The sequence below is a fragment of the Loxodonta africana genome, chromosome 19, assembly GCF_030014295.1.
Source record: "Loxodonta africana isolate mLoxAfr1 chromosome 19, mLoxAfr1.hap2, whole genome shotgun sequence".
NCBI lineage: Eukaryota > Metazoa > Chordata > Mammalia > Proboscidea > Elephantidae > Loxodonta > Loxodonta africana.
Genome location: NC_087360.1, coordinates 48569565 through 48590979, shown reverse-complemented (window position 1 = coordinate 48590979; position 21415 = coordinate 48569565). Strand labels below are relative to the sequence as shown.

The following is a 21415-nucleotide window of genomic DNA, read 5'->3' as shown; positions in this document are numbered from 1 at the left end:
TTTTGGAGGCTTCCCAGGAACTGAAAATATAATTTAGAAGCCAATAAAACAGCCACACCCATGAAGCAAATTGGCTATTCTAATAAACAATATACATTTGCAACTATATATGTATTGTATCCATATATATGTGTATATGTATATATTTATAGATACATACACGCCATCCAGTCCATCCGGACTCGTGGTGACCTCATAGGTGTCACAGTAGTGTCGTTATCCATGGGTTTTCAATGGCTGACTTTGGGAAGTAGATCACAAGGCCTTTGTCCTTAGGCACCTCTGGGTGGAATTGAACCTCCAGTCTTTTTGTTAGCAGCCAAGCATGTTAACTGTTTGTACCACTCGGGGTCGTATGTATCTATATACCTGTAGATATAGATTTTCCAAAATGTATTAATAAGTTTTACTACTTTTACTAACTGTTGTTGCTGATTGCTGTTGAGTACTAAATAATGCTCTGTTAATAGTAATAGTAGTTTGAGGTACCAAACAAAAAGACAAAATAGTAATTGTCCTGACCCCTGCTGTGTTTCCCTGTGACAGTTCCAGTAGTTCAACATTTATTAAAGGTGTAAGTGACTTAAAGATTCAAGATTCTGTGTTTTAAATCCCAAAATACCTCAAAATTTTTGTGCCAGGCTTACTCTAAGGGCTGTGAATCTTCTCTGCTTTTCTCTGGAATAGCAACCAGTTAGATTTGCTTGTCTGTTTATTTCGTCAAAGAACCCTGGAGAGGCAATAAGATAGAGTAGTAAAACATGGCTTTTGGAATCATGTAAATATAAAATTAAATTCCGTTTCTACCATTCACTAGTAGTTGTGTGATCTTAGGCAAGTAATTTAATTTTATAAAGCCTCAGTTTTCTCATTTACAAAAATTAAAAAGGGATAAAAATCTACGGTATGCTTGTAATGTTTAAATGAATTAATGTGTATGTGTATGTATCTCATACATAGTGGTAAAGGACAAGTTAAACAATCCAGCAAATAAAAGGTAGGAGGGTTATATATAAACATGGACAAGCTTTGCTCTCTGTGTTCTCATCCCCAGGAGGCAGAGGGGAGGGACAGGAAGAAGAAAGTGCCTTTTAGGTTTAATCTTTATGACGGTGATGTCAGTATTTGAGAAATGTAAGTTCTAGTCAGATTATCATTTAATGCTCTTGTACATTCATGGTTAATAATTTTTCACTTTGAAGAATGAAAGAGGGACCTCAAGAGTTTCTCTGACTTAGAGAGGAGACAGAGAATTAAAAGAAAATATAATGTACTTCTCGAATGAGCTACTATTAAACAATTACCTTCTCTAGAGAGTTCTGTAGCTGTATCCTGAAATGGTCTGGTTTGCTCCTTTCAGTCGGTGTCTAACGTGTATGGTTTGTGCTTGTTCTTCCCAGTTGACCTGTTAGGCTTGTTAAATTGGCGTTCCAACTCCCAGAACATTGAACACAACCTAAAGAAGCTGATGGAGGTGGATGGAGGAGAAATTGTTAAGGTTTGTTTGTAGATTCATAGTTAGAACTAGGATTGCTCTATCTGTAGTATAACATTTTAATTAAAATAATTATTAGAAATGTGAAACTTTTATATACAATGGTAAGCACATGTGCTAATTTTTAAGAAAATGCTATTTTTAAAACTATAATATTAAATCCTTATTATCCCAGAATTTCTGCAGAGTGGAGCTGAACTGAAAACACTAAAATAACCTGTTTATTTTTGTTTTTTTTTTTTACTCTCTTCAGTTTTTGCAAGATACACTAGACGCACTTTTTAACATAATGATGGAAATGTCAGAAAATGAAACTTATGACTCTCTTGTGTTTGATGCACTGGTAAGCAGTTAAACATATTGGATAGTGTTTATTCTTGGCAACTGTTGTCATTTTCCTTGTTTTCACTATCACACTGAAACCTGTGGGAGCCAGAACTCAACAGGATTGCCTTATTTTTCCAAGTCTGGAAAGTTTTCCGCCTTTGTCAGGGTGCAGCCTTAGCACTTTTGTGTCACCCTCTATTAGTGAAAAATATTTGAATTTTCCTTCTCTGACAGGTTTCCGCCCTACACAGGTTCCAGTTTTTGCAGGTTTTACTGTATAAATAATTGTGATGGGTATCCTTCTGCATAAATATTTGCATACATCTCTCTGATTATTTCTTTAGGCTAAATTTAAAGAAGTAAAATTTGAAACAATTGACTTATATTCAAGGTCTTTATCTCTTCGTTTCCTGTTAGACGAGTTTTTCTTTTTTTATAATTTTTATTGTGCTTTAAGTGAAAGTTTACAAATCAAGTCAGTCTCTCACACAAAAACCCATATACACCTTGCTACACACTCCCAATTACTCTCCCCCTAATGAGACAGCCGGCTCTCTCCCTCCACTCTCTCTTTTCGTATCCATTTCGCCAGCTTCTAACCCCCTCCACCCCTTCATCTCCCCTCCAGGCAGTAGATGCCAACATAGTCTCAAGTGTCCACCTGATCCAAGAAGCTCACTCCTCACCAGCATCCCTCTCCAACCCATTGTCCAGTCCAATCCATGTCTGAAGAGTTAGCTTTGGGAATGATTCCTGTCCTGGGCCAACAGAAGGTCTGGGGGCCATGACCACCAAGGTCCTTCTAGCCTCAGTCAGACCATTAAGTCTGGTCTTATGAGAATTTGGGGTCTGCATCCCACTGCTCTCCTGCTCCTGCAGGGGTTCTCTGTTGTGTTCCCTGTCAGGGCAGTCATTGGTTGTAGCCGGGCACCATCTAGTTCTTCTGGTGTCAGGATGATGTAGTCTCTGGTTCATGTGGTCCTTTCTGTCTCTTGGGCTCATAATCACCTTGTGTCCCTGGTGTTCTTCATTCTCCTTTGATCCAGGTGGGTTGAGATCAATTGATGCATCTTAGATGGCTGCTTGCTGGCTTTTAAGACCCCAGACACCACTCTTCAAAGTGGGATGCAGAATGTTTTCTTAATAGATTTTATTGTGCCAATTACCTTAGATGTCCCCTGAAACCACGGTCCCCAGACCCCTGCCCCTGCTACGCTGGCCTTCGAAGCATTCAGTTCATTCAGGGAACTTCTTTGCTTTTGGTTTAGTCCAATTGTGCTGACCTCCCCTGTTGTCCTTCCCTTCATCTAAAGTAGTTCTTACCTACTATCTGATTAGTGAATGCCCCTCTCCCACCCTCCCTCCCTCCCCACTCTCATAACCACAAAAGAATGTTTTCTTCTCAGTTTAAACTATTTCTCAAGTTCTTATAATAGTGGTCTTATACAATATTTGCCCTTTTGTAACTGACTCGTTTCACTCAGTATAATGCCTTCCAGGTTCCTCCATGTTATGAAATGTTTCACAGATTCCTCACTGTTCTTTATCGATACGTAGTATTCCATTGTGTGAATATACCATAATTTATTTATCCATTCATCTGTTGATGGGCACCTTGGTTGCTTCCATCTTTTTGCTATTGTAAACAGTGCTGCAATAAATATGGGTGTGCATGTAACTGTTCATGTAAAGGCTCTTATTTCTCTAGGATATATTCCAAGGAGTGGGATTGCTGGATCGTATGGTAGTTCTATTTCTAGCTTTTTAAAACCAGGAAGCGCCAAATCGATTTCCGAAGTGGTTGTGCCATTTGACATTCCCACCAGCAGTATAGAAGTGTTCCAGTCTCTCCACAGCCTCTCCAGCATTTATTCTTTTGTGTTTTTTGGATTAATGCCAGCCTTGTTGGAGTGAGGTGAAATCTCATTGTAGTTTTGATCTGCATTTCTCTAATGGCTAATGATTGTGAACATTTCCTCATATATCTGTTAGCTACCTGAATGTCTTCTTTAGTGAAGTGTCTGTTCATATCTTTTGCCCATTTTTTAATTGGGTTATTTGTCCTTTTGCAGTTGAGTTTTTGCAGTATCATGTAGATTTTAGAGATCAGGCACTGATAAGAAATGTCATAGCTAAAAACTTTTTCCCAGTCTGTGGGTAGTCTTTTTACTCTTTTGGTGAAGTCTTTGGATGAGCGTAGGTGTTTGATTTTTAGGAGCTCCTAATTATCTAGGTTTTCTTCTGCATTCTTTATAATGTTTTGTATACTGTTTATGCCATGTATTCGGGCTCCCAACGTTGTCCCTATTTTTTCTTCCATGATCTTTATTGTTTTAGATTCTATATTTAGGTCTTTGATCCATTTTGAGTTAGTTTTTGTGCATGGAGCGAGGTATGGGTCTTGTTTCATTGTTTTGCAGATGGATATCCAGTTATGCCAGCACCATTTGTTAAAAAGAGTGTCTTTTCCCCATTTAACTGTTTTGGGGCTTTTGTCAAATATCACCTGCTCATACGTGGATGGATTTATGTCTGGATCCTCAATTCTGTTCCACTGTAGACCAGTTTTTGATATGCTTCCTCTTTCTCGTCAGGGAAAATGGTAGTTTTATTACAGTATAAATCAGGAGCCACTGTAACACATTTTATAACCATCTAGGTGTGATCTAGCAGGTAGCAATAATTAACAAAGAAGATTGTTGTATGTGTTTATGCATACTGAATTTACAAGTCAGATGAATCTGGGCCCCACTAAGTACAACATACAACAGAGCAGAGAGTTTTTCACATAAAGTAGTTAAAGGTACAACCCATTCTAAGAACTGAAATCAAAACAAGTGTAGGTGATATCATACTCTGGGAAGGCCAGAACTGGCAATGAAAGGACGGAAGTAGACACACACAAACCAACATTGGCAAGCATCCTTTTCTCATTGTTGGGGTTAAAGTACAGTACAGAATTTTACCTGACTATTGCAGCTGAGAAGGAAGGTAAATTGCACCTTTAGGTCATTCACCAACTTGGAGAAACTGGTAAATTCAAGAAGTGGTGAAGGCATTAAAGCTATGGATATAAGACAGAGAGGAAATGCCCCTATATGAGATCAAACCTTGTCAGGCTTTTGGGAACAAGAGACTAAGGGTATGGAGTCCAATGAACAAGGCCTGGAGACAAATTTATGCAGCACAGAGCTGCTAGCATTGGATGAAAGTGGAAGTCCTGTGTGCCCCTCCCTTCGCACACTCTGCCATAAGACAGTGCAGTACGGTTATCTTTAGATTACGCAGCAGGTGCCAGCGAGGGTTAATATTTGTGGAGGAAATTTGGGAGGCAAAACTCTGGTGGAGTTTGGATACTAGGGGCACTAACGTTTTTGGAAGAAAAATGTTATATGATATTTAAAGAGCTGCATCCTTAGGAATTCTTATGAAGAGCTCCTTCCTCCTTTCCCATCTTCTTACCTGGCTTACATTACTTATGTTCTGATCACCTTCTCTTTGAGACAATAAGCTGAGGCTAGGAATGCTGGCTTTTCCTGGTTTCTTCATTGTGCCTGATATACAACCGTCTCTCTTTTCATGCTAAATAAACATAAACCCCAAGACTTGACTTTGGCTCTGAAACACTAAAGTGGGGACGCTATAAACATGATTAAGAAGGAGAAGAAAGCACCACAATGATAGAATGCAGCTCTTTGACAGAATGTCTGGGGTTGTACAGTGTGCTATTTCTGTTTTTCGCCTTTGCAGGTATTTATTATTTCACTGATAGGAGACATCAAGTTCCAGCATTTTAATCCTGTACTTGAAACCTATATTTACAAGCACTTCAGTGCCACTTTGGCATATGTGTAAGTATGATTCAAGGGAACTCTTATTGTTGGCTTGCTGGATTTGTACTCTAAGGGTTGGGCCGTTCAGAAATGAGAGGGACATAAACTGAGTAAATAAATGTGCCCCTGTGTGCAGAACTTTGTTCTAAGCTTACTGGTGGCAAGAGGGAACCATCTAAATATTCTAACCCTGGAAATGGTGTCAAGTTCTGGCCCTTGCTTGTGGGAAGTTACAGCAAGATAAGACCTTGGCTTTTTAGGGGTCCAGAGCATGCAGGTGAGGAGTCAGGCCAGTCAGGAGCCCTGGTGCAGAATCGAGGACAGACGACCATACTCAGGATATTAGGAACTGGGTGTCAGTGGGATTGGCTTGAGGTCCCAAGGGGATCAAACAGTGAATTAAACAAGGCCAAGTCTGATAGGGAACCCTGGTGGTGTAGTGTTTAAGACCTAAGTCTGCTAACTAAAGGTCAGCAGTTTGAATTCACCAGGTGCTCCTTGGAAACTCTGTGGGGCAGTTCTGCTCTGTCCTGTAGGGTTGCTATGAGTCAGAATTGACTTGATGGAGACAGGTTTAAGTCTGATAGAACAGCAGGCCATGCTGTCAACTCTGTGCCACAAGTGCTTTGTAGAATCTCTTACGTGTAGTTTATAAGAAAATTCATTTTTCATTTCTTGTGCATAACAAAGAGTGGCCTCTACTTTTTCCATAGTGCAGCCTTCTTTCTCTCTTTGGTTTATGAGCCCCAGGCTGAGGAAAGTAACTTACGTTCAGTCTGTACTTCATCCTGAAGTGCCAACTCACAACGGCATTGTAGTGGCCTGCCACCCCCTTCCCCCCCTTCCCCCCAGCATTCCAGTGATTGTGCAGAGCAATGTGATGTGTAGTAACAAGAACGTAGCTACAGCTGCTAACCAAAAGGGTCGGCAGTTCATATCCACCAGGCGCTCTTTGGAAACTGCATGGGGCAGTTCTGCTCTGTCTTACAGGGTCGCTATGAGTTGGAATCAACTTGATGGCAACGGGTTTGGTTTTTTGGTTTTATGCAGATCATGTCTGGTTGCTGTCTGCTGATCTATCAGGGTGGCTGCTGATCTGATCTGTCAGGTCAGATCACTGGCCGCTTGTGTTCTCTTTCTGAACTTACTTATATTTGGATGAAGGTCCAGAAACAAAATATAAGCTACTTAAAAGAGGGACTGTGTAGCATGATGACTGTAATGCCCACTGGATTGGGAAACAGCAGATACACCAGTGATAGCGCTCTTTTCATCAGTATCCTCACTTTGCGAGTGAGGAAATTCTATCCTGTGGATCCATATTACACTGAACCAAATGCAACATTTCATGTAGTAATAATCTGGGTTTGTTTGCAAGACTTGATCAGTTCTTTAAGTTTCCTTTGGAGTTTTGATAACTCTGGAAAAACTCAGAAATTGGCCACAAGGAAAGTTCAAAATAATCAGTACATTCAGAAGTCTGAGTTAACACAAGACCAACATCATCCCTCATCTAAAGACTCTGGAAAGACACAAAGAACAGTCTAAATCCCAGAGCAGTTTTATCTGGTGGGATGCTCAGAACTATGGGTGTTTCAGTGAGTCACATCGAGCTCCTCTCCCATACTTGGATTCATCTGGCTCGGTATTTATGGAACTCACTGGGTTTGGGCAGAGTGGAGGAATCTGACTTCTTTTAAGATAACTAGATTAGGCAGACACAGCCACTTCTCCACAGGCAGCACGTGAGGATGTCTGCATAACATTCCAGGGCTTAAAATATCCTTGTGACTTGAATCCCTTCAGCTCGTTCATTTCTTGATCCTTTTTTTTTTTAAGTCCCACAAAAGGAAGTTGTAAACCTAGAATGCAGATGAGAAAACTAAATTGCAAAGGAGTTAGTTTCCCTGTTTGGGGCAGATCCTGGAAGAGGTCATTAGAATCATGACTTTTACTCCCCAGTATGCCAAGTTCCCTTCCAGTATAGCCTACCCCAAAGCTCAGTGTACCACTGTGCCCCACTGATGTATTTTTTTCTTTCTTGTCCTTTTCAGGAAACTCTCCAAGGTACTGAACTTTTATGTGGCCAATGCAGAAGACTCTAGCAAAACAGACTTGCTTTTTGCTGCTTTGAAAGCCTTAAAGTACTTGTTTAGATTCATCATTCAATCTAGAGTACTCTACTTGAGGTAATGGTAACTGTAATAAGATGTTTATGCTGTCAGTTCTCTCTTCACGTGGTTTCCCTTAATCCACATGCTTGTCTACAGTTCTGTGACAGTTGGGTCATGGAATTGCCAAATTTCAGAACGCCAGGGCTGAAGGTGGAGGTGGACTCCAGAACTATTAAGGAAGATTCACATGAAGTCCCTTTGCATCAGCAGAATTCTAAAGCAGTAGTGACGTCAGGGAACCCTTGCATTCAGGATGCAGATGGCTAAAACGTGCAGCTTTTAGGAAACTTCTCAGGTTCCAGTGACAAGGTTTAATACAGCAAGTGGCTTTCTGATGACATTGGAACCTCGCTACCTTCTCTATCTGTCAAAAACAGCTAGATTTCTAAACTGTTAAAATTTATTTCTAAGGTAGAAAGCAAAGGCTTGTAGATAAGAGCATGTATATGTTTTAAAATCTTTTGTATAGTAAAAAAAAAAAACTATAGGCAAAATTAAAGGCAAGCAATGAAAAAGTTTGCAACATATTAAAAACCCGTTGCCATTGAGTTGATTCCAACTCCTAGCGACCCTATAGGACAGAGTAGAACTGCCCCATAGGGATTCCAAGGAGCGCCTGGTAGATTTGAACTGCTGACCTGTTGGTTAGCAGCCGTAGCTCTTAACCACTACGCCACCAGGGTTTCTGTGCAACATATAGTACAGATTAAAGATTAAGAGACTTACTGATTAAAAGCTCTTATAAATCAGTAAAAGAATGATAAATATTCTTAAGCAGCAGAGGACAAAACATAATTTGCAAACAAAAAAACTCAAATAGTCAAATAAAAAGAGAATACTCATATTCACACTATCAAAAGAATGTAATACGCACACATCCGTTTTACCTGTACGTTTGATAAAGATTAAAAATCTTTGTCCTTTGATGAGAATGGACAAAAACTGACCCAGTCTTTGAATGCTTATGGGAATACAAATTCTTCAGGACAGAAATATGGAACTACGGGTTAAAAAAAAAAACAGAGAAAAGAAAAATCATTTTTCCCAGTAATGCCCCATCTAGAAATGTATCTAATGGAAAAACATCTACGAGGTATGAAACAAATGAATGTTAACGTACATACTTTCAGCCTTTTCAAATGTATGGTATGTTAATGAGGAAAGGTGACCATAATAGATTCTTAAATGGTGGAAACAAGGCGTAACACGAGCACAGCACGACTCCATCTCAAAAATGAGTAGGCTTGAAGTACATATAGAAACCTGGATAGGTTGCATGCGAAAATGTTAATGGGAGTAAAAGTCTAGGTAAAGAGGATTGTAAGAAAGATTTTATTCTTCCTGCATTTTTAAAGTTTTAACAATAAGCATGTATTTTTTTTATAGTTTCTTTTAATTTAATAACTTAAAAAATGTATTTGGATAAATGACTATTCCTACTTCCCCAGTAGAAGCAAGCAGTATTTATGAGCACATCCTTTTGCAGAGCCTCAGTACTCTTTTCTTCTCTTTAGACAGACTTCTTTTAAAAAGCTAGCTTGTTGTATTTTCTAATTATGAGTTGAAATAGTTGGGGCATGGAGTGTTCTTTTGAGGGAACATTCCCCTTACTTAAAATGTGTTTGTATGGGGAACCCTGATGTCCAGGAATCAAATCATCATAAAACCACAGAAAGTAAAGCTTAATTTATAAAATTAAAAAAATATTTTTCCACTGATGATTCACTGATGTCGTAGCCCTTCAGAATACCTCTGTAAGTCAGAATCATTGTTTTAAACATCAGATACGGTGATGACTATGGAAAGTAAAAGATCAGGGTGACTGGTGAGCCCACAAAATTAACTAAGCAAGTTGCTCTGTTGAACTGAGTGCCTCAGTAAAGCTATTAATCTTTAATCTGTGCTATATGTTACTTATGGTTATTTTTCCTCCCTTAAAGAAGAGCATGTATGATAGGAATCTTGTCTGGGGGCAGCAGTTGAAATGCCACCTGGTCCCCCTCCTTTCTATTGCAGTCATCAGAGCTTAAATTATCCTTCCAAGCTCATTACCTGACTGGAGTTTACCTCAGTTGGGGAGATGTTGTTGTCAGCTGCTCCTACTCATGGCAACTCCATGCAAAATAGACTGAAATGCTACCTGCGCCTGCACCATCCTTATGATCAGTTGTGGACTGGACCATTGTAAACCATAGGGTTTCGACTGGCTGATTTTTTGGAAGTAGATTACCAGGCCTCTCTTCCTAGTCCACCTTAGTCTGGAAGCTCCACTGTTCAGCATCATAGCAACATGTAAGCCTCCACTGACAGATGGGTGGTGGCTGCATCAGGTGCATTGGCCTGGAATCAAATCTGAGCCTCTCACATGAAAGATGGGAATTCTGCCACTGAATCACCACTGTCCCATAAGTAGGGAGATACCAAGGGAAAAGTATAAGTTGCCCACAAATAGGACAATAAAAGCTTGATCTTAATCCTTCAATCTCATGTTAGTCCTGCTTTTTTAAGCACATACCTGCCAAATGTGTGCCAAATATTATTCTGGGTGCTGGGGATCTAGCAGAGGACAAGACAGAGTTCCAGCTGTGATGGTGCTCGTGGTTTACATGGGGGTGGATAAGACACATAGTAAAGAAATAAAACCATAAGATCATTTCAGGTAGTTGAGGGCCATGAGGACAGGCATTGATTGGTAGAATGATGGAAAGGCCGCTTGAGATGAGGTGGTCAGAGAAGACCTTTCTGGGAGTTGGTATTTGAGTTGAGACTAAAAGACAAGGAGGGAGCCTCATAGTCTGAGGGAAGAGTTGTGTAGGGAGCAGGAACTGCTGATGCAAGGGCCCTACAGGAGCACTGAGTATGGCCGGTTTGAGGAATAAAGAGAAGCCAATAGGGCTAGAACATAAGGGACAAAGGGGGAATGAAGAGTGGTGGGCAGATGGCAACTGAATTAGGGCCTACAGGCCACAGTAAGGAGGTTGCATTTTATTCCAAGTGTGACCGGGTGCCACTGGAGGGCTTCTAGGAGAAAAGTAATAAAATACGGCTTACATTTTAAATGACAATATCTCTTGTGCTGAAAATGAATTGTAGACGGCTAAGCCTGGAAGCAGATTCCCCGGGTGGCAGAAACAGTTAAGTGCTTGACTAACTGAAAGGTTGACAGTTTGAACCTGCTCAGAGATGCCTTGGAAAAAAGACCTGGCATTTTGCTTCCGACAGGTCACAGCCTTGAAAACCCCATGGAGCACAGTTCTACTCTGCATACATGGGGTCACCATGAGTTAAAGTTGACTTGATGGCAGTTGGTTGGTTTAAGAATGATAGGTGGGTGGCCATGTAACAGGCTTGTTTTTGCTGAAGTATGAGATATGGTGGCTCTATCCAGGATGCAGATGGAGACAGTGGGCTGATTCAGAAGGAAGAAATAATAGAACTTACTGATGGTTCAATGGGGGAATGCATGAACGTTACCGTAGATAATGTCTAGGTTTTGAGTGGATAGTGGCACTATTTGTTGAAACTTGGAATACTAAGAGAGGAACAGGAAAATCAAGTGAGTAGTATTTTAGACATATTAACTTTGAGATGCTTTGTGGATTAAATTGCAAATAAAGTTCTTTTCTAGTTCTAAAAAAAGGATGAATTGAGAATTACCGGTAACCCTCTGACTGACTAATCTTTCTCCGTGGGGTACCACATAAAATATCAGTAAATAGAGACTAATTTAAATATGTATATGCATATAGGTATATGTTTGAGTGTGTCTATAAAACTAAGGATTCAAACCATCCCTACTCTTGACCAGTTAGTTGGTGGTGAAATTGCCATCGAATGTAAATGCATATGGTACAATTTGGGACTTTTAGTGTCTCTGAGAAATTGGCCAAAGACCCCTTGATTTCTGCTTACGAGAAAGAGCCACCTTTTCAGTTGATGGACAGATCTTATGTAGACTTACAGAATACTGTAATCAATACAAATAACCAATCAATGAAGACTGTGGTATCTTGTATCCTGGAGGCCCCTGCTGTAGAGCAGCTCTGCACTCTGGAGATCGGTAAGCAATACCATGGGGAGTTCAGTGGGCGAAATGAACACAAACTGGATTTATAGGCTGGGTTGGGTTCAGGACTTCTCTGGCTTAAGGAGCTTCTCTACCCATTGTCTGAAACCTCAACACAAATGTTTAGGGCTTGGTGATGCAGAAAAGGAGAAGTGAGGGAGGAGAGGAGGAGTGAAGCCAGAAGACAGAATGAGGGAAGTATAGTGTTGGCAGGGAAGTTAGCTGGGGGGAGTCCTTTGCTCATTGGACCTTCTGCTAGTGAGCTGAGGAAAAGTGGGTATGCAGGCCTCATCTGCTGCTTCAGGCATGGCAGCTTCCAGCTGTTCTCCCCTCCCTGCTGGAAATGCCCACAGACCATTAGGAGAGAGGGCATCACCAAAGTCTGTGGCCTTTCAGACAGGATTCAGGGGAATCCTCAACGCAGTGATCCATCATAGCCGACCAGTTATTGGAGGGCTTGTGTTACGACTTTACTTACAGATTACGACTCTGCCCTTGTCCAGGTGGTAAAATCTTCTCAGCCTACTTGGCTGGTTCTTATTCTCCTTGAAACCATCTTTTTTAAAAAAGCCAGTTCCAAATGTAGGACAAAATTCTAACTCAAAAAGAAAGACCAGACTTGCTGGCCTGACAGATACTGGAAAAACCCTGAGAGTATGGCCCCCGGACACCCTTTCAGCTCAGTCATGAGGCCACTCCTGAGGTTCACCCTTCAGCCTAAGGCCCATGGAACAAAACAAGACTAAAGGGGTGCAGCAGCCTTGGGGCAGGGACTGGAAGGCAGGAGGGAACAGGAAAGCTGGTAATAGGGAACCCAGGGTTGAGAAGGGAGAGTGTTAACATGTCGTATGGTTGTTAACCAATGTCATACAACAAAGTGGGTACTAATTGTTTGATGAGAAACTAGTTCTGTAAACCTTCATCTAAAGTTCAATTAAAAAAAAAAGACATCAAAAACAAAAAGGAATCTTCAACACGCACACATACACATACACACACAAAGCCAGTTGCAATAAACCCCTGAAACTGTTGCCCTGAGATAATCTTCAAACCTTAAACCAAAAATAGCCCCTGAAGTCTTAAAACCAAACAGCAGCTTAGCTTAACTAATAAAGAATGTGTGGCATGAGCATTGTGTTCTTTTAAGAACTATCTGTATGGGGGATCAAATTGACAACAGCAACTCAAAAGATTGGATTTGAAACTTAGGCAGCAATGAGTTTACATTAATAGGGAGGAATAACACAGAAAAGGAGGGTGAGAATGGTCGTACAACTTGAGGAATATAGTCAGTGTCCCTGAATTGTACAAGTAGAAACTTAAATTTAGAGCATGTTCTGCTGTGTATATTCTCAACAACAGCAACAAAAAATGAAATAAATTATATTAAAAAGAAAAAAGCCAGTTGCTGTGGAGTTGATTCCAATTCATGGTAACCTCGTGTATGTCAGAGCAGAACTGTGCTCTAAAGGGTTTTCGGTGGCTAATTTTTTGGAAGTAGATCACCAGGCCTTTCTTTCAAGGTGCCTCTGGGTGGACTCAAACTACCAACTTTTCAGTTATCAGTGGAGTATGTTAACCATTTGCACCACCTGGGGGAAACCATATTATAGCATCCTGTTACTTCTGTTTGTACAATTTGAAATGGTGATCACTGGGGCATTGGGCCTCTATCATTGTTTAGGCAAAGAATATATTTTAAAATTTCTTGTAAAGATGGAAAATCTGACTGAATTTTCTTTTTTCTGTTAAGGTTTTATGGCCAAAGCGAAGATGGAGATGAATTTAATAACTCAATCCGAAAGTTATTTCTCTCTTTCAATATGCTAATGGACAGGCCTCTGGAGGAAGCTGTTAAGATCAAGGTCAGCTTGGCAGAATCGAGGCTAAGTCTTGAATGCTGTGGGTGAGGATGTTCTGGGACAACATTGAGCTAGCTTTGAAGGGATAGCTTGTTAATTTTCAGATGACTTATAGGAAGTAAAGGAGAAATCCATATTTTAACTTTTATGAACATTTGTATTTTCGAATGTCAGCTTACCAAAGACAACATGTATTTTTTAGGCACCCCTTGAGTGTCTCTTGTGACCTCTTTGAATTCCACAAGCTGGTCCTGATGCTGTTACAGGCAACAGTTTTTGTTGTTCTTAGCCACCTCCTTAGCTATTTCTAGAAGTTTTGCCACCATCTTCAACATCATCAGTTTTCTTTTTTAAATTTAAAATGTATATTTCCTAAAGACTCCAATTTGAACTTTATTATTCATTCTTTGCTCTTTATGGCACCTTTGTGAGGGGGACTTGAAGAATTTAACTACAGAAAAATTGAACTCCAAATGCGCATTGCCTATTTGCAGCGAAGACAAGAAGCTGTGCTTCCTCCTGCCTTTTCAGGAAAAATATTTTAAGGGATGTGTGTAGCAATGTCAGCTTTCATTTTTGTTGCAAGAGCATCTGTGCCCAGTGCTCTGAGATCCAACTGCAGCCTTTTCCTCTGGGATGAGGCAGTAAATTCTGTGTTTGTCCTGCTTGACAGCTGGCTTTGTTTTTCTCACAGGGTGCAGCTTTGAAGTACCTTCCCAGCATCGTTAACGATGTAAAACTTGTGTTTGACCCTGTTGAGCTCAGGTAAGTGGCAAAAATACTTCTTTCTTGAATTTAACAGAGAAGCACCTCCCCTGCCTGGCTGGGCTAGGCTACTGCACATGTTTCGATTCTTTTAACACATTAACTGAGCACCTTATTGTGCTCAGCTCTGCAGAGGATATAAAAGAAGACACAAACCCTACCCTTGAAGGAGGCTTGTACTTTATCTCAAAAAATAAGACACGCAGGCACAAAATTAACTACAAAAAGAAAGTACGTATTTAACATACTTCAAGCACTGTACCTAAGTGCCCCAGCAATGCAAAGCCAGACAGTGACCAGTTGGGGTGGAGTTAGCTAGAAAAGGCGTTTTGGAGAAGTTGAGTGTTAAGGTATACCAGACTATACCACTTGCCGTCAATTCTATTCCACCTCGTTGGTGATCTCAGTGTGTGCAGAGTAGAACTGTGCTCCGTAGGGTTTTCAAGGCTGTGACCTTTTGGAAACATCCCTAAGCCTATCTTCTAAGATGCCTCTCAGTGGGTTTGGACCATCAGCCTTGCAGTTAGTAGTCAAGCTCTTAACCATTTGCACCCCCCGGGGATTCCTAATGTTAAGGTAAGTCTGTCTGCAAGACGATGGTGGCTTTGGATATGCTGTGACAGTTTACACAGAATCAGCTCTAAGGCTGAGCCTTTTAGTGAGCAAGGAATACAGTCTCCCTGTCACTTCCTAGACAAACTCTCAGAACATTTAAGAGAGTTTTCAGGGTAAACCTCCCCACCCCCAAATCTCAAGGTAGAGGGGGAGAAGTGTAATTAATGATGCCTTCAACTTGAGATTGAAAACACTGATCACTGTGGTTTCTTTCCTAGCGTGCTCTTCTGCAAGTTCATTCAAAGCATTCCTGACAACCAGTTAGTTCGGCAGAAACTTAACTGCATGACCAAGATAGTAGAGAGTAATCTCTTTCGGCAGTCAGGTAAGACTTCACCAGAAACAAGTGCTTTCTGAAATTCCAGCCTTGCTTCTTCTCCAGCCACTTACTTTTTTTTAAATGTCTGTGGTTTTTTTTTTTTTTTATGATGTCTTTGCCAGTTTTTTGTTGGTACTTGAGGATCTCCTGGGAAACTGGTTTTAAGGGGAAATTGAAGTCAATTCAGTATTCCCACTAGTTCCTAAGAGAGCCGAATTATGTGTCCTTTAATATTTAATTAGAATAATCAGCAAGTGTTTTATTGGAGAATTTTCTCTTCAAAAAGGAACCCCAGAAAGTTAACAGAAAAGCAGAAAGCTGGTCCTTTTAAATAAATTCATCTTCTTCAAGCTATATTTTCAATATAACCTCAAAATCCAAGAGGGTTGGGGTAATGGTGTGCGGGAACCCGCTTGTACTGACTCCCAAGAGCTGATTATATATATTTCTTCTCAGCCGTGTGTTCGGTGATGTCACATTAAGTAGCAGGAAATTGACCACGGTGGAAATATTTATGCCATAGAAATAGGCAACACTATAAATCAGAGCTTTTTTCAGGAGAGAGGAGAGCCAGCTTACCGGCATACTGCTGGGAGGGAAGCGGGGCATGGAGTGGAGAAAACTCTTACACCGATAAAATACTTGTCATTTTGTAACTATAGTCAAGCACGTAGTCACCAAGTCTAAATTGCTGTTTCCTGACTCAAAGTTGATGAGGAGGAGGTCAAATATGTGGTTTCCCCATAAGCCCAAGACTTGCTAGAGTGGAGCAGCTGTGGAAACTGTTTTTAGATGTGGGGACTTCTTTTGGAGCTGGGTCTTTTGCAAACATGTTTTTGTAATCAAGTCAGGTAGTCCCAGATGAACTCATGTTTTATATATTAACAGGGGTTAGGAAAGACCAGCAGGACTCCTTGGAAATTGGGGAAGTTGGGAGGGTTTTTGATGGGAGAACACTGCTGACCTTGGTCAAAGTGAGTGGCCTTCTCTAAGTCTCAAATTTTGTTTTTATGGAAGGAAGACTTGAACTAAATCATATCAGTAGTCTCTTTTGGCTCTGATATTTTCTGACTCTGAATTTGTGCTTAGAAATTCCATACATTCCTAGGATACAGTGGAGGTAGGGCTCATGCCTTCAGAGAGCTAGTGAATACTCTTAAGTAGAAAAGACAATATTACTAAGCATTTTTTTTTTATTATTATGATAATCTCTGCCTTTCAGAATGCGGAAAAGAAATGGGATAATAAAGGTAGGGTAGCTGAGTGCAGTAGAAACCATGCAGTAGATAATTCTAATTAGGGGAAGTATTGCCACCATTAATCATTCTGTTAGTGTCCAGAATATCTAGGACTCATAATAATATTATAGATTGGTGGAGATCCCAGAAGGAAGACATAGTTGAAAGATAACACTTTATGTAGTCCACATGCCTGCAAAGACATGAATGGAATTTCTGTAAATCGCAGTGAAATATACTAGTGAAGCTTGATATTTATACAAATTTTATAGTAGATTTTCTCTATTAGGTGAAAAAAGTTTTTGAAAAAGTTTATAACTTGCTTGGTTTTATTAGTTTCATATGACTTAGCTTTCAAGTATCCAGTTGGCATTTAAAAAAACTAAAGGAATTGTTAAATACTTTAAGCATTTAGCTAAATCCTCACATTTACTTGTGATTGGGGTAATTTTCTTATTTTTTTAATTAAGTTCCATGCCTAAAAGCGTGCACTCCTCTGTGGTCTGGAGGAATTCCACCCCGCGGGGCCTATTCTGGAGCTCGGGCTGTGAGAGCAGGCAGAGAGGAACAGGCAGCTCAGGCGATGCTGCACCACGTAGCAGGCTGTGAGCTGCGTGCGTTTTCCTTTTCAGAGTGCAGAGATGTGCTGCTGCCACTGCTGATAGACCAGCTCAGCGGCCAGCTAGACGACAACTCCAGTAAGCCTGACCATGAGGCAAGCTCGCAGCTTCTGAGCAACATCCTGGAAGTCCTGGACAGGAAGGATGTGGTGAGTTGGATCACTACTGGTGCAGGACATAACACAATGTGTCCCTTTGCAGAGGACAGGAATGGCTCGGGCTTGGCTTAGGCATTTTAGAACCTGGGTATTGGTGCAGGCTGTGCCCATTTCAGAGGTGAATAGAGAAGCTTCTTTTTCCCAGGGCCCTCTCTGCAAGTCTAGGTCCTAATGCTTGGGCCTGCTATGGGCTGATTTTCCTGGCTTGCCCAGTTTGTCTGTCGTTGAGAGCCCTGCGAATACTCCTAAGAACTAGAACCCTGTTTGGACTCTTCCTCTTATTTTGCAGAAACCTCTAACTTCTTCTACCTCTGGTGCCAGACAACAATATTATAGATATGCCTGAGCTTCTGAGGGTCCTCATTTCTGTATTTGCCCTGACACTGAGCCGTCCTTCCAGAGTCTGGTGGAAATTATGTCTTTTCTTCTCTTGCCTCTTCTCTGTGACCTAGCCTCCCAAGAAGACAATAGGGCTGAACCTGCCTGGATTTATCATTTTCTAGAGATATCACTGGTTGTGCACTGCTTAAGAGCTCAGCTGGTAAACAAAAGGTCGGCAGTTTGAATCCACCAGGTGCTCCTTGGAAACTCTGTGGGGCGCTTCTACACTGTCCTGTAGGGTAGCTATGAGTCGGAATCGACTCACTCGATGGCAACGGGTTTGGTTTTTGGTTTAGAGATAGCACAGTCCATTAGTCCCCATTTGGGAGACAGTGAGACTTTGCAGAATGTTTTCAGTTGAGCAATTGAGGGCTCAGAAATAAAGGCATCTTGCCACAAACCACAGTTACCACCCCTACAATGGCTGTATGACACAGTGGTCACACAGAGCAGGGAATCACTCTTGGTTTTGCCTTTTCCCTTTTCCTGACCAAGATGAGCATGGAAATATCTTCAGATTCCATTTTGTGTGTATGATAAGTATGGAGCCCCTGGATGGTATAAACAGTTAACGTGCTTGGCTGCTAATCATAAGGTTGGAAGTTTGAGTCCATCCAGAGGTGCCTTGGAAGAAAGGCCTGACAGTCTGCTTCTGAAAAAGCAGCCTTTGAAAAACCCTACGGAGCACAGTTCTACTCTGACGCACATGGGGTCACCATGAGTCAGAGCCAGCTCCATGGCAACTGGTTTTTAAGTACATGTATAACAAAGCATTTGCCATTTCAGCATTTTCACATGTGCAGCTCAGGGATGTTAATTGCACTGATCATGCTGAGAAACCGTCACTGTTATCTGTTTTCAAATTTTTTCATGGGTTTTGATTATGGTTATGAGGAATACTTTGTACCTTTTCTAGTAGGTAACTTTTTAGCTCACCTTCCTTTGTCCATTACAGTTTGACCAGAGCCTCTCTCTCCATCATCACTCACAGTGGCCCTTCTGTATTTCTGCTAATCCACACTCATCCACAAACATGCAAGAAGACCATTGCTTTCTGTAGTTATCCCCTCCTTATCCCGCCCCTTGTCTGAACCCCGGTAGCCTGCTTACTATTTGCACTGTTCATTTGATATTTATAATTATAGATCATTATTCTTTTTTGCTTAAATGCATTCCTAAAAACCACGTTATAAAATGGAATAAATTTTCCTAAGGAATGTTGTAATTGCAGATTTGGTTCTTAACCAAGGACTTTGCAGCAAATAAATAAATGTAACCAATCATGTCATAAAAGGCAATTAAAAAAAAAAAAAAGCAAAACCTCTTATGACTCAGTAATTATTGAAAATAGTGAAATGAAGCTCCAAGCCCTGTAAAATTGGCAACCATGTACCAGGCACTTTGGCATAGGTGGGACTCCAGAGTTCTAGAAGGCATATGTATATGATCCAAAGTTTATCTGAAACAAAGGAAACCAGACTATTTGGTTTCCAGTTCCAGTACTACCTCTTTGTACCTCTATGTCTTTAGGGAAGTCATTTAATCTCTTGGTGCCTCAGTAATATGTAGGTATTGCCCTAGATGACCTTTGAGGTCCCTTCCACTGCTGTAAGGCTATTAATTAAACAGATTGATCCTATTTTTAATATACAGTATCTCTGCCTACATTCTTAGAACAGAGAAGTACTCTTCAGAAATGGCCTGTCTTTAAATGCTGTGCAAGGAAATTTAATTGGCTTGTTTTTTGTTTTGCCAGTAATGTTCCTTGTAATGAGCAGAGGCATTCAAAATTACTGATTTTGGAACTGTTTTAAAGTAGTAAGTTCAATACTTTTTGGTGCTGATAGTGGTGGTATTTTTTTCCCCACCATAAAGCATTTTTAAATGTTCAGACTCAATACCGTCTTCCCTTATTCTCTCATAGCTCCTCAGTTAACTCAAAATTCTAATAACTGAGAGTTTATTCTCCGTGCCCTGGTGGTACAGTGGTTAAGTGCTTGGCTGCCAACTGAAAGGTCTAATCAAACCCACCACCTGCTCTGCAAGAGAAAGATGTGGCAGTCTGCTTCCGTAAAGATTTACAGCCTTGGAAACCCCATGAGGCAGTTTTGCCCTGTCCTGTAGGAGTGCTACGAGTTGGAATCAAGTAGACAGCAGTGAGATTTTTATATGAAATAGACAAATAAATAGATATCGAAACTTACTAGTGTTTACCAGGAGTGAGAGGGAATGGGGGAGTCATTGCTTAGGGGGCACTGAGTTTCTGTTAATGGTGGTGAAATAATTTGGTAAGGGACAGTGGTGATGTTTGCACAACATGATAAATGTAATCAGTGTCACTGAATTATACATGTAAATTATACATGAATTGGGAAATATTTTGGTATATATATTTCTACCATAATTTTAAAAAAAGGAAAAAGAAATAAACGTCTATTAGGTACTGCTGTGTAGTCAGCCCAGCTAATTCCCACAAAGGAACCATTATCGTCTTCCTCGTGCAGCTAGGAAAACTAAAGCTCAGCGAAATCAAACAGTTGCTCACAGTCAGACATGATGGTTAGAATATTAAATCTCCTTGCCTCAGATTCCTCGTTCTCTTTCTCCTGCACGGATGGTGGCAAGAACTCTGTATTTTTGCCTTTTCATGCCATGTGTGCCTAACTGTTCTGTGCACCACTGATCGGCTCAGCGTCAGGACTGAGTACCTCATGCTGAAGGTTCCCCAAAACTGTCTGTGGAATTGGTGGGCCTGGTGAGCTCTCACTGACCTGAGCAGTCTGGGTTATTTGGTAGGCACCTTTCCTCTGCACACCACATTCACCTTCTAATCGTTATAACTGATTATTCCAACTGATTCCTTTGTAATATTACATATTGTCCCATGAAACCTTTTTACCTTTGTGGACAAGAGATTGCTTTGTAGGAAAGAGCCAGAACTAAATCTGAAAAGAAAACGTGTCTATCCAAAGCTCCCTTAAGAAAAGTGAAGCCAAGTCGGAAGAAGCTGTGTCAATCCCTGTTTCCCCTCAGGGCCCCACCACGATGCACGTGCAGCTGATCATGGAGCGGCTGCTGAGAAGGATCAACCGCACTGTGATTGGGATGAGCCGACAGTCTCCCCACATCGTGAGTACCTCCTCAGTGTCTCACAGCGTCGCCACTGCTTCTCATGGTCCCACCTGCTTTGGGCCAGAGCCTCGAGACTGAATTCACTGAGGCTTCTCACATCACCACTTATAATCTGTGCCCGTACACTGTGAGGCATACCTACCTCAGGAAAAGAACGGGGTCTAGAACTTGACAGAGACAGATCCAAGACCTCCCTGGCCGGGTGACACATGGTTATAACCACGAACAGATGTTTATTCTGGTACTGATTTTCTGTTGCGGGAAAATGATCCAGCAGGCTGGTAGGAGTAGTGATGGGAGAAGGGTGTTCAAGGTTCCCATAAATAAAAGGCATATAGATCCATTCTGGGGAGTGTACACATAAAAAAAAAAAAAAATACTGAAGGTTAAATAAAAGCCTGTTGTAATATATTCAAGTAGAGACAAACTG

General features: G+C 40.9%; 1 protein-coding gene across 10 annotated transcripts in view; it reads left to right on the top strand.

The window, feature by feature from the left end:
• Nucleotides 1-21415, top strand: part of DOCK5 (dedicator of cytokinesis 5) — a 233671-nt gene that overhangs the window by 141602 nt on the left and 70654 nt on the right. For all 10 annotated transcript variants that reach the window (XM_064272667.1, XM_010592365.3, XM_023550999.2 and 7 more), the window contains 9 exons: nucleotides 1401-1498; nucleotides 1749-1838; nucleotides 5573-5673; nucleotides 7710-7844; nucleotides 13649-13760; nucleotides 14452-14522; nucleotides 15356-15462; nucleotides 17327-17463; nucleotides 20887-20982. In XM_064272667.1, the coding sequence (XP_064128737.1) occupies nucleotides 1401-1498; nucleotides 1749-1838; nucleotides 5573-5673; nucleotides 7710-7844; nucleotides 13649-13760; nucleotides 14452-14522; nucleotides 15356-15462; nucleotides 17327-17463; nucleotides 20887-20982 (947 nt within the window). The remainder of the gene's footprint in view (nucleotides 1-1400; nucleotides 1499-1748; nucleotides 1839-5572; nucleotides 5674-7709; nucleotides 7845-13648; nucleotides 13761-14451; nucleotides 14523-15355; nucleotides 15463-17326; nucleotides 17464-20886; nucleotides 20983-21415) is intronic.